Consider the following 13,797-nt stretch of genomic DNA (forward strand, 5'->3'; position numbering starts at 1 on the left):
ATTATATCAAAAGAAAGGTTCATTCTTTGAAACAGTATTTATTTATCAATCAATTCTATAAAAATATGTCAACTTATCTATTGATTACAGCATTGATTTAAGAACAGGTTAGTCATCCTCTAGCATGTAGTTAGAGGAATGATGCAGAATAGAGACAGGGTGGATAGAGACAAGCTTTTTCCCAGGGTGAAGGATTCAATTACGACAGGCCATGCTTTCAAGGTGAGAGGTGGAAAGTTTAAGGGGGATACACGCGGCAAGTACTTCACACAGAGGGTGGTGGGCGTTTGGAACGCGTTGCCAGCAGAGGTGGTAGAGGCAGGCATGGTAGATTCATTTAAGATGCGTCTGGACAGATGCATGAGTCGGTGGGGAGTAGAGGGACACAGATGCTTAGGAATTGGGTAACAGGTTTAGACAGTAGATTTGAGTCGGCTCAGGCTTGGAGGGCTGAAGGGCCTGTTCCTGGGTTGTAAATTTTCTTTGTTCTTTGTAACATTAAAATGAAGCACTTGCTTGTCAAAACAAGGTCAGAGCCCCTCGGAGGATGCGACTATCGAATTGAACAGTAGTAATGGACAGAATTGTCCCTGTTATTACTAAGGCTGTCAACATGAGAACATTTTAGAACAGTCCAACACTCACATTCTGTCTCGCACTGTGGTTAAGGAATTACTCTAACTCCTTGCTGTTGTTCAATTAATCATGGACTTGCAAAATTGCTGATAGCATTCCCCCTCATCCATGACCAACTCACTACTCCTGCCCACCTCCACCACCCCGTAATACATTTAGGAGAGCATTGAATGTTTCACTAACAAGTCGTGTATGTTTATGTTTCAGCGTTTGTTCAGCCTATGTGCCTCCCAGACAAGAACCAGCACTTCTTACCAGGAATGAGTTGTTACGTTGCTGGTTGGGGTGCCCTATCAGAAAATGGTAAGCAAAACAGGAGTCCCTAACAGTGCGGACATGCTTAGTTTGGAACTTGTTGTTGAGGATTTTTTTACTTATTCATTCACGGGATGGAGGCATTGATGGCCAAGCCAGCATTTAGTGCCCATCCCTAATTACCCAGAGGGCAGTTAGGACTCAACCACATTGCTGTCATGTGTTGACCAGACCAGGTAAGGATGGCAGTCTCCTTCCCTAAAGTGAACCAGATCAGGTTTTCCAACAAATGACAATGGTTTCATGGCCATCATTAGACTTCTAATTCCAAATACTTATTGAATTCAACTTCCACCAGCTGCCAAGGCAGGATTCTAGCCTGGGTCACCAGAATATTACCAGGGTCTCTGGATTAATAGTTTAGTGATAATACCACCAACGCCATCGGCAAACCTTGGAATGCCAGTTTCTATTTGATCACTAATAATTCTCGAGAACTGAACAAGAATTGAATGATGCAAATGTGCTGTGATGAAAAGTGTATCATTTATGCATATTTTTTGAACTTGAATTTCGAAATAGAGATAGATGGACGCTATTTACTTATGCAAAGGATTTCTTTGCAAAGGATATAGAAAATCACAGAGTTTTTATGGAGCAATGATTAAATCCAGTATTTTGTCAGAGAATGGGTGATTGTAGCTCACTTGGTGTTCTTGTTAAAATGTTCCTATTGTGTATTTATGACATGTAAGGCTGTCAGTTTTGTTTTCATTTCAGAAAAACCCAGGTTTGTGCAAGTTTCTTTCTTTTCTCATTCAGCTCAGAATGCAGCAGAGTTGAGTGCAGGAGCAAGTTTAATTTCTCCTCTAGAGGAGCTTTACAGGGCAGTCAGAGTACCAATTACTTCAATAGGAATGGTTCGTTTGCAAAATTCCCAGACCAGAAGAGGGTCATTGGAAATCTGCAGATGATTAACACTGAGAAAAGTAAGACTCTTACAGAGTTGTGAAATGTTCATGTCAGCAGATTTGGAAAGTGCTCTGAATTAAATACACAATCCAAGGCATGAAAACTGTTAGGAGCCAGTTCAGTATAACCCCCAGAAGTTGAGATAATGCTAGAACTTCTCTGGTCTTAAGTCTCTGTATTGAACAGTTTTGGGAAATGGGTTGAAACTATCAGATGTTTCAATTGTCTTCGATATTGAGATAGCTTATTTCTTCATTTTTTTCTTTTGTATAATGTACAAACATAATATACATGTTCTGTTGTTAAAGAAAGTCTGCAGGCTCCTTTGAATATGTCTCAAAGTCTAACCAACTGAGGGAAAAAAAGTTTCATTGTGATCAGAACAAGTGATGATTCTAGACAGATATTTCAAATTCATTGAGTTTAAGAGCAATCAATGTCTCTTTCAAAGAAATGGATGTACTGAACATAAACAGGAGAGTTGTGTTGAAGTTCATTACACGGACTGAATTTTCAAAATTAGCTTAGGTGTTGCTAATAGTTCTCTCGTAGTAGATGACAAAACAATCTATCATTTGAGATCTTTAACTAATGCAAAATTGAGGAATGAAACTAGAATGGCAAATTCAGCCCTGTCAAACCTTCAATGTCCTGCTTGCTAACACCTGGGGGCTAATGCAAAAATTGCAAAAGCTGCCTCACAGACTAGTCAAGAAACAGACTGATATAGCCTTACTCACAGAGTCACACATTACAGGCAATGTCACTTACCCTGGGTATAATTGTTAGCCCACAACATTGACTCGAGAACCAAAGAAGTCTCATTGCATCAAGTCAAACATAAGCGATGAAAACTCCTGCTGATTACCACACACCATCCTCCTTCAGCTAATGAATCAGTGCTTCACCATATTGAACACTACTTGGAGGAAGCACGGAGTGTGGGAAAGGTGCAGAACATAACCTGTGTGGGGGTCTTCAATACTCATCACCATAAGTAGCAACTCTTGTCCTCACCATGTCAGCTCATTAAAGAAATATAATGACAAGGAGAGTAAGCAGGAGATAAGTGTATTTATAGCAGTAAAAGTATTAGGAAGTGAAATATACATCAGAAAAAAATTGGAGAGTGAATCACAATTGAAAATTGAAATGTTGATCCTCCAGTAATCAGATTGGATAACATCAAGGTGTTTGTTTAACATATATCTCCCAGAAGGCTGACTTGTCATAGCTGGAGCTTACCTATTGTGATGGTAATGAGGGGTCACTAAGATTCTATACTATTGCAAAGTTAATGCAGCTAAACATGTGGGCTCAAATCCTGTTCTAGGATTGGAGGACTGCACTGAAAGAAATGGACGTGCAAGATTTGTCATTAAGATTGACTTTGCTAAAAGGATATTGGCAAGTTTCATTGATTGAAAGGGTCAAAGGAATGTCAGCCTTTGCAACCTCAGGTGGACTTTATCAATGTAAAGTGGAATGAAAATTGCACTGGCATTTTAACAATCAAAATCTTTAAAGATGTATACAACTGTCTACATCATTCAGTCAAATCTAGGGAAAACATTCAGACCAATTGATTAAGCAAGTTGATCAATTACAAAAAGCTAACTCGGTTATAAATCTGGCTGAAAGTGAACTTACCAATGTTAAATAACTTCTTTGGGCCACCCTATGGTGTAAGGTCAACAAAAGCACAAACAAAGATGAATTTGGATTTTCCTGCGGCTTAAATGAGCCTTGAAATTCTGTGATATATTGACATGTATAAAGATTGTTTGAAACTTTAGTACTGCAATGTCTCTTTGGGCACATTTATTTTAAAAATGCAAGAAATTTGCATGTACAAAATAATTTCAAAGAGCCTTTGACAGTTTGAAACCTTTAAGAGCTTAGAAATGAGGGGAGGGAAGTGGTATTGTTGCTGGCCTCTTAATCCAGAGACCCAGGTTTAAATCCAGCTATGGCAGATGGTGGAATTTGAATTCAATACATATCTGGAATTAAGAATTTAATGATGACTGCAAATTCATTGACAATTATCAGGAAAAAAAAACCATCTGCTTCACTAATGTCCTTTAGAGAAGGAAGCTTCCATCCTTACCTGGTCCGGCCTCTATGTGACTCCAGACCTACGGCAATATGGTTGACTTTTAACTGCCCTCTGGGCAATAAATGCTGCCTAGTCATCCCACAAAAATGAATTTTAAAAAATTATGAGACCCATTTCAACTGCCATTGATGCTAGCAATATTGGTGTGAGTGCTATTTTACTACAAAAAGATGAAATGGGGATCGAACAGCTTGCCAGTTATTTTTCAATGTTAATAGAAATGCTCAATGGAAGAAAAACAAACATTGAGTCTTGTGCTGGCTGGACATCACTTTGCAATTTATATCTCCAACAACTCAGAAGAAATTTATTTATACAGACCATGATTCTCAGTTTGTTGAAAAAAATTTTGGGATAAGAATTGACTGTGTTTTGTTTAAGTTTAATGCTACAGCCGTATCATTGTAAAATCATCATTCCCTGGAAAGGGCATTCCAGATATAGTGGATGCTTTATCAAGTGGATATAAAAAGGAAACCAAATGTTGGGAAACAAGTCAACTTGCATTTAAAAAGTTATAAAACTTATTATGCATTTAATCTAAATATATTATAATTGTTAATATTATGTATTAGGATGAGCATTTTGATAGGAAATGAAAATGACGGTTTAGGATGCATCTATGATTTTGGGAGAAGGGGTGATGAAAGATTAGATTACTTTACAGTGTGGAAACAGGCCCTTCGGCCCAACAAGTCCACACCGACCCGCCGAAACGCAAACCACCCATACCCCTACATTTACCCCTTACCTAACACTACGGACAATTTAGCATGGCCAATTCACCTGACTGGCACATTTTTGGACTGTGGGAGGAAACCAGAGGACACGGTGGAAACCCACGCAGACATGGGGAGAATGTGCAAACTCCACACAGACAGTCACCTGAGGCGGGAATTGAACCCGTGTCTCTGGCACTGTGAGGCAGCAGCGCTAACCACTGTGCCACCATGCTGTCCACATATGTATAATATGTATTGAGTATACATTTATATATTGTATATATAAACATAACCCTAAATATAAAATCATTTTTTTCAAATGTGGATCTCAATATTCGCAAATAGTAGTTCTTTATCTTGGTGAAGCATTTTCTTTTTTTTTGCATGTTGGAAAGTCAAATCAAGGCAGGAGTTTCATTGTGAATGATAGGACCTTAAGGAGTGTAGTGGACGAGAGGGACCTTGGAGTTCAGGTGCATGGTTCTCTGAAAGTAGAGTCACGGGTAATCAGGGCAGTGATGGAGGTCTACATAAGTCAAGGTATTGAATATAGAAGTTGGGAGTTATGTTGCAGTTGTATAGGATGTTGGTGAAGCCGCACATGGAGTATTGTGTTGATTTTGGTCAGCTTGCTTTAGGAAGGATGTTATTAAACTGGAAAGAGTGCAGAAAAAATTTACAAGGATGTTGCCAGGACTCAAGAGTCTGAGTTATAGGGAGAGATTGGACAAGCTAGGACTTAGATTAGATTAGATTCCTTACAGTGTGAAACAGGCCCTTTGGCCCAACAAGTCTACCGAAGAGTAACCCACCCAGACCCACCCATTTGCCTCTGACTAATGCACCTAACACCATGGGCAATTTAGTATGGCCAATTCAGCTGGCCTACACATCTTTGGACTGTGGGAGGAAAACGGACCACATGGAGGAAACCAACGCAGACACGGGGAAAATGCGCAAACTCCACACGGACAGTCGCCCAAGGCTGGAGTTGAATCTGGGCCTCTGATGCTGTGAGGCAGCAGTGCTAACCACTGAGCCACCGTGCCTCACCGACTTTTTTTTTAAGAGCATAGGAGACTGAGGTAGCATCTTATAGAAGTGTATAAGATCGTGACAGGCATCGATAGGGCGAATGCACTCAGTCTTTTTTCCCAGGCTTGGAGAATCAAGGACAAGACGGCATTCGTTTAAGGCTTGAGGAGAAAGAATAAAATGGAACCCTGGGGGTAACATTTTTACACAGAGGGTGGTACACATATGGAATGAGCTGCCAGAAGAAGTCGGTGTGCTGGGTACTTTAACAACATTTAAAAGGCATTTGGACAAATACATGGATCGAAATGTTTTAGAAGGACATGGGCCAAGTGCAGGGAAATGGGGTTAGCGTAGACAGACCAATTTGGGCCAAAGGGCCAGTGTCTGTGCTGTAGGACTCTATGACTCAAAATGTGAGAGAGTCTTTACAAAATTGATTAAATCCAGCAATTTGTCAGAAAGTAGGTAACGACAGACCCCTGTGACATTAATGGAAGGACATTTATCTTGTTATGTTTATGACAGGTGAGGTAAACACATAAGGCTTGTTGCTTTGTTTTAATTTTAGAAGGATCTAAGATTGAGCAATTTTGGTTGTTAATTCAATTCCGAAACCACCAGAGTCAAGTTTAGAAACAAACTAGGATTTTTTTCTCTCTGGGTAGTTCAGGGGACCAGTTGCCTCCTCAGAAGGGTTTTCTTTATAAAACATCCAGACGAGGGGTGTTTGGTTAGAAATGTGCAGACAATTAGAATCAAGAGAGTTTAGGCTCTCAGATTTGTGGAAGCATTCATGTAATCAGATTTGTAAATCATTGCAATCCAGGCCAAGAAAGCAATTGAGATTCAGTTAAGTAGAACACTAAAGAGTTGAGATAGTTTTGTAATTTCTCTGGTCTTGTGTCACTATCATGGAAAACAGATTGAAGTTTGCCTTTATGTGTGTTCTGAAATGTTTCTAGCTTAAAGAGCTTGTTTTGATTTTCATTTCTTCTTCTGTGAAAAAAACTTCCATTCTGATGTTCAAGAAAACTTCTAGCCTCATGTGAATCTATCTCATTAATAAACCACTACAGTAAATGAGTATTTATTTTTATTTAAGAAAAAGCATACAATCTATCAATTAACAGTAAGAACTGTGGATGCTGGAAATCTGAAACAAGAGCAGAAATTGCTAAAGAAACTCAAGAGGTCTAGCAGCATCTGTGAAAGAAGTCAATGCTAACAAAGGGTCCCTGGACTCCAACCATCACCTTTGTTTCTCTCTGAACAGATGTTGCCAGACCTGCTGAGTTTCTCCAGCAATTTCTGTTTTTAACAACCGATCAAGCCAGGTTTTATACTGGAATATTACTTGGTCCAATGGTTCTCTCAACTGTGATTAGAATTGTAGAGTTAGGACAGATGGAGGTAGAAGATCAAAACTCCAGGAATATTCACAAACAAAGTTGGAAACCTCTCTGATTGGACATTAAACACAAAAGCAAAAAAAGGTGTTTCCACAAGATTGTAAATCTCGATTGTATTGGGATACATTTTTTAAATCATAAAGTGCAAATTCTCTTTTTTTCAGAGGCATTGTATTCATGTATAATATAGAGGGCAAATAACATTGATAACTGCAACATGAAATAAAGGGAAATTAGGAAATATTTCCTTGTGTAGCACTTGGCGAGAATAAGGAATGTGGGATCAACACACCAGTGTTGAGGCAACATTGACAATACTAGAAAGAGAAAATGGAGACTTGATTCAAATAGATGACCATTAGATGCTATAAAGGGTGCAGAGGGGAGTAGAACTAGAGTAGATGGCTCTCCCCTTTGTTTGCAGTCAACCTCTCTCACATCTTTCTTCCCTGCCAACCCTCCATCATCTTCCCCACACCCAGGGCCACCATCAAGTGTTCTGCAGGATGCAGTGATCCCTCTCATATCCAATCAAGAATGCCAAGAGGAGTTGCCACAGTATAACATAACGGGGAACATGGTTTGTGCTGGTTATGGAGAAGGTGGTGTGGACACGTGCCGGGTAAGTCCTTTAAGCCAAAGTAACAAAGAAATGATTTGAAATTACCTGGTGTAAGCATTTGAGGATTTCTTCGATGCATATCAGTTTTCCTGTCTTTCAGTGTTTGGATGTCAAGTTTTCAACCAATGAGAAATACAAATTTAGAAAACAGTAGGCCATTCGGCCCATTAAGCCTGCTCTGCCATACAGCAACCTCATCGTTGATGCTCTATCTTAAAGCACATCAATTTGAAGTGACGAGCAAGCAAACATTTTTTTTTCATTCAGTGAGTGACTAGGGTATGGAATACACTGGCAACAAATGCGTGGAGGCATGCTCAATTCAGGCATTGGATGGTTATTTGGATAAAAATGGTGTACAGGGATATGAGGGAAAAGCAGGCAATTGTTACGAGGTAATAGAATCGGTGCAGGCACGATGGGCCAAAAGGCCTCTTTCTGTGATGTAACAATTCTGTGATTCTGTGAAACCCATACATCTACTCTCTTCCCGCATTCTTTGATGCCTTTAGTGTCTAGAAATCTATCCATTCCCTTCTTAGATACATTCAGTGTTAAGGCATTGAGATCCTCACGTGGCAGAGAACTCCTGATTCAAACCATCTCAAGTGATAAAAACAGTTCCTCTATCTGGAACCTGCTCAAACTTCTCAGAAAATCCTCATAGTTGCACTCTAACACTACTTCTGAAAACTTCCAATTTCCAACCTAACATACCAGCTTTTGAATTTTAATCAGCTGGCAATGCCAGCTCAAAGATCACAAGTTCAAAGACGTCAACAAATAATAAGGAGTGGAACTACAATGCAGTGCTATCTAAGCTCATGGCCTTTGGTCAAGATGTCACACTGAGTCCTGTCTGCCTTTTGTCCTTCAATTGAATATTAAAGATCCCCTTCTTGTAGTAAAAGAGCAGAAACTTCTACTACCATTGAACAACATCTCTCTTTTAACCAAACACCACACAAACAGAGAGACCACATCTGTTCTTGCTGTCTGAAAACTGGCAGCAAGTTTGCCAACATAGCATCTTTTATCATTTCAAACCATTTCATTTCACAGAATTTGAGCCCCCAGAAGGCCAGGAAGCAGAGAAACATAGAAGCAGGAGTAAGCCATTCAGCCCTTCGAGCCTGCTCTGCCACTCAAAATGGTCATGGGCTGGTCATCAACTCAGTCCCTTCTTCCCACTTTCTCCCCTTATCCTTCAACCCCTTTATCCCTAAGAACTATTTCTAACTCCTTCTTGAAAATGTTCAATGTTTCGGCGTCAACTGCTTTCTGATGGCAGAGAATTCCACAGGCTCCCCACTCTCCGCATGAAAACAATTCTCCTTGGCTTAAGAGTGGAAAATCCTGCCCATTTGATGGGAAGCACTTCAAGATGTAACTGTGAGTGGAGCAAGACAATACATAAACATAATTCTTAACATTTTTGTTGTTCTTATTCAGGGAGATTCAGGAGGCCCTCTCATCTGTAAGCAAGACAGTCAGTGGTACCTGGTCGGAGTTACCTCCTTTGGACATGGATGTGGGCTCCCTCACAGTGCAGGGGTTTATGCACGCGTTACAAAATTTGTGGATTGGATAGAAGAGATTATTAAATTTTACACTATTTGAACATACTTAAGGTTTGCCTTAATATTCAAAGGTTTTAGTTTTCTCTGGTAACATTTTGCTAAGTATAATCGCATGTAATTCCCCATGTGCTACTTTACCACAGCTCTTCAACGTTTTGTTTGGCATAGGTAAGGCAGCACACAAAAATCATCCATGCCACACAAGTGCCAGGCAATGACCATCTCCAACAAGAGTGAAGCTAGCCACTAACTCCCTTCACATTCAATGGCATTAGAATCACTGAATCCCACACAATCAATATTCTTGGGACTTACCATTGACCAGAAACTTAATTGGACCAGCCATATGAATATGGCAGCTACAAGAGCATGTCACAAGTTAGGAATCCTGCAGCAAGTAGCTAACCTCCTGATTCCCCAAAGCCTGTGCACCATCTACAAGGCACAAGTCAGGAGAGTGATGGAATATCCCCACTTGCCTGAATGAGTGCAGATCCAACAACACTCGAAAAACTCAACAACAGTTATCAAAATAGGTTGCTTGATTGGCACCCCATCCACCACCTCCATCATTTATTCCCTTCACACCACCCATGCACACAGTGTTAATTATGTGTTTCATCTACGAGATACTTGGCAATAGGTTTCAAAGCCTCCTTCAACACCACCTTTCAAACCTGCAACCTCTACCGCATAGAGGAACTAGAGTCGCAGATGCTTGGAAACACCATCGACTGCAAGTTACCTCTGAGCCATTCTCTGTCCTGATTCAGTGTCACAAGATCAAGGTCCCTCACTCCAATGGCATTGTGGGAGTCCCCACACGACAGTAACTCAGCACCACTTTCTCAAGGACAATTGGCAATGAGAAATAACTACTGACCTTGCTTGAAGTTCACATCCAGTAAACAAAAAAAAGCACAGGAATTACATGTGAGTTTGTAAAATAATGTATTACCAGTAGAAAACCAAATCTCTCAGTGTTTAGATATGCAACAGTTATTTCTAAAGATCTGTTGAATGGAAACTGCTGGTATTGATTGTTTCTAAAAAAATATTCAGATTTTTATGTAATGCCACATTAAAGAGTTGTGTTTAAACTGCTGCTTGACAGAAATTTTTCAAAGGAAACAATCTGCACATTCAATCAAGATGCAATTACTGCTGCCGTGTTATGACTTCTTCCAGATTGATCTTCTTGAATCTTTTAAGCAGACACTCACTTGGTCCCAATTCTTTCTGTGATCACAGTGAAAGAAACACTGTCAATGATTTGTTTCGAATTCTCACACTTCTGCTGCAGGAGTCTTGCAAAGATCTACCCTTGACCACCCCTCCTTTTCTCGTTCCAGATACTGTTTCGTAGTGTCATCCACAGAACTGAGGTCACTCCATGCATGTACCCTCTGTACCCTGCCCTCTCAGTCCTCCAATGCCTCTGTATTGCCGCACTGCTTGGCTGAAACCTGGATCTCTAAGGAAACATTGTCAAAAGCAAAGCTATGTGGGCATCAATTCCACAGCTTTGCTAATGTCTCCAAACTGCCTCACCAGCCACAGATTCAGGTTCAAGCAGACTCCGTTACCTTGAGTTCACTTGAAGTTCGTGATCAGTTGTCCTCTATATTTCTCGTCTGTAACTCAACTTCACTCTATCAGCCAATGAAACCCTCATCCAGACTCAACCAACCCAGTATTGCTCGAACTAGCCTTTCATCTTCCACCCTCCCTGCACTGCAACTTGCACTAGGTATGACTCACCTGCTACTGATCCACACTGGCTCCTAGTCTAACAAATTCTATTCTTTGTATTTAGATCCCTTGTGGCTTCGCGTTGCCTTTCTTTGTAACATTCCTGCTGCACAGTCCCTTCCACTAGAGTTTACAATTGCCTAACTCGGGACTGTTGAGCATTATTCTCCTCCTTCAATCCACCTTTTGGAGGCAGGTCTTAAACCACCTGAGCCACATGCTCCATCTAGTAATTATTCTATTATTCTCAGTAGAAGACTTTTTTTTTGACCAGGATTATGTAAACCATACCTCACTCATTCTACATCCATTATTTAATAAATTTCTGTGAAACACATCGAATCATGTTTTCTTTTACATTAAAATTATGGTATATGACGACGAGCTATTGTTATCCTAATTTGTACTCCTTAATATGATCAAAAGGCAAGCCAACAGATATTCCTGAAAATAGGAATGGGGAGACAGCACGGTGGCACAGTGGTTAGCACTGCTGCCTCACAGCGCCAGAGACCCGGGTTCAATTCCCGCCTCAGGCGACTTGACTGTGTGGAGTTTGCACATTCTCCCCGTGTCTGCGTGGCTTTCCTCCCACACTCCAAAGATGTGCAGGCCAGGTGAATTGGCCATGCTAAATTGCCCGTAGTGTTAGGTAAGGGGTAGATGTGGGGGTATGGGTGGGTTGCGCTTCGGCGGGGCGGTGTGGACTTGTTGGGCCAAAGGGCCTGTTTCCACACTGTAAGTAATCTAATCTAATCTAAGAGACCATTCAGTCCCTCCACCCCCTGCTACTCCACTCAATTCGATCTTGGCTGATCTGTGGCTCAATTCCAGTCACTTACCTTGCTCCAAATATCTCCCATGCTGAAACCCATACTCGATGACAAGTTGTCAGTCCCAGTCTGGAAAGTTCAAATTCACACATTGTCTGCATCCATAGCCTTTGGGGAAAGAGACTGAAAGAATTCCACAATACTTTGCATTTTTAAAAAAAATCCTTCTTGACTTTCACTCCTGATGGACCTGGCTCTGATTTCAAAATTATTTCCTCTTGTTTCAGATTTCCCACCATGAGAAATAGTCACTCTGTCCTTCCCCTCACTGCCCTGAATAAATCCTTTTATCATTCCAAAGATTGTCCTTAATCATCAATATTCACAATAATGCAAATTAGGTTAATTCAACGTATTACTCTTTCAGGCTGCTAAATATGCACAGACCATTTTTTTCTGAGGCTAACAGACCCTTCCTGAGATGCAGTGGCCAGAACTAACTACTTCATGCCAGTAGTCATATTTCCTGTCTCTATTCCCATTCCTGAAAGACAAAGGCAAACATTTAATGTGCCTTTTTGACTGGGGTCTATATCTGGCCATTAGATGGGGTGACACAGTGGTTAGCACTGCTGCCTCACAATACCAGGGACCCGTGTTTAATCCCAGCCTTGGGTGACTGTCTGTGTGGAGTTTGCACATTCTCCCCGTGTCTGTGTGGGTTTCCTCCGGGTGCTCCAGTTTCCTTCCACAGTCCAAACATGTGCAGGTTAGGGTAGGTTGGCCATGCTAAGCTGCCCATAGTGTTCAGGGATGTGTAGGTTAGGTGCAATTGTCAGGAGTAGTATGGGAATGCGTCTCATTGTTTTATTCTAGGGAGGATCTGTGTGGGCTTATTAGGCCGAAAGGCTTGTTTCCACACTATAGGAATGCTAGCAATTTTCAAGATTGACGTATATACATGTATGAATTTTTTCTCCTCCACATTTGCTAGACTCTTCACATTAAAGGAAAAATCTTCTGGTTTGTCTTCCTTGAACCTAAAGTGGAAATGTTCATACTTGCAGGTTGGAGATGGTGAACAGAGTCACTGTCTCCAAAAAAGAGAAGATTCCAACACTGAATTCTGGGTTGAGTTGAGTTGACCAATCTCAGCAGCGATATAGAGAACGTAGGATCCATGTATCAGGGGAAGGGGAGGCATGACCAACGAGTGAGAAATCAGCCCAGTGTTTTACTACAAAGTGGCTATAGAAATAACATTTACCCAAGAAAAACACACGACTAGGGCTCAGTCAGTACTTAAGGGTTCTTATGGTGCATTGGTAGTGTCCCTACCTCTGGGTCAGGAGGTCTAGGTTCAAGCCTCATGAGCTTCAGATGTAGTATTACATATCTGAACAGGTCGCTTAAAAAATACCAACGTGTAATTCCTCCGATTTGGTGCCCTATGCAAATGTAGAATTTGGACTCTTGTGACACAGTTGTATACAGAAAAATAAACAGAAAAGTTTGTCAATGATGCATACTGATCTGACTTATTCTCTGTATCTCAGAACAGTGTTCTAGTACGACATTTGCAAATATGACACTGTTTTTCCTTTTGTTTTTCTCCCTTTGGCAGCGTCCCTATCTCTGAGCCAGGAGGCTCATTTTCAAGTCCTACCTGCTCCAGAGGTGTGTAAAAACATTTCTGAACAGGTTTTAGAGTCATACAGCACAGAAACAGACCCTTCAGTCCAAATCATCCACACCGACCAAATTAATCTAGTCCCATTTACCAGCATTTGGTCCATATCTCTCTGAACTCTTCCTGGTCATATACCCATCCAGATGCATTTTAAATGTTGTAATTGTACCAACCTCCACCATTTCCACTGGCAGCTTGCTCCATACACGCACTACTGTCTGCATGAAAA

General features: G+C 40.9%; 1 protein-coding gene across 1 annotated transcript in view; it reads left to right on the forward strand.

Moving 5' to 3' along the window:
• The window catches only part of tmprss15 (transmembrane serine protease 15), a 107,167-nt gene extending 95,732 nt beyond the window's left edge, over positions 1-11,435 (forward strand). Inside the window, exons 24-26 of the mRNA XM_072585746.1 lie at positions 844-939; positions 7,634-7,773; positions 9,226-11,435. Of these exons, the coding sequence (XP_072441847.1) occupies positions 844-939; positions 7,634-7,773; positions 9,226-9,393 (404 nt within the window). The 3' untranslated portion in view covers positions 9,394-11,435. The remainder of the gene's footprint in view (positions 1-843; positions 940-7,633; positions 7,774-9,225) is intronic.
• The last annotated feature ends 2,362 nt before the right edge of the window (positions 11,436-13,797 follow it).

Source organism: Chiloscyllium punctatum, chromosome 15 (assembly GCF_047496795.1).
Source record: "Chiloscyllium punctatum isolate Juve2018m chromosome 15, sChiPun1.3, whole genome shotgun sequence".
NCBI lineage: Eukaryota > Metazoa > Chordata > Chondrichthyes > Orectolobiformes > Hemiscylliidae > Chiloscyllium > Chiloscyllium punctatum.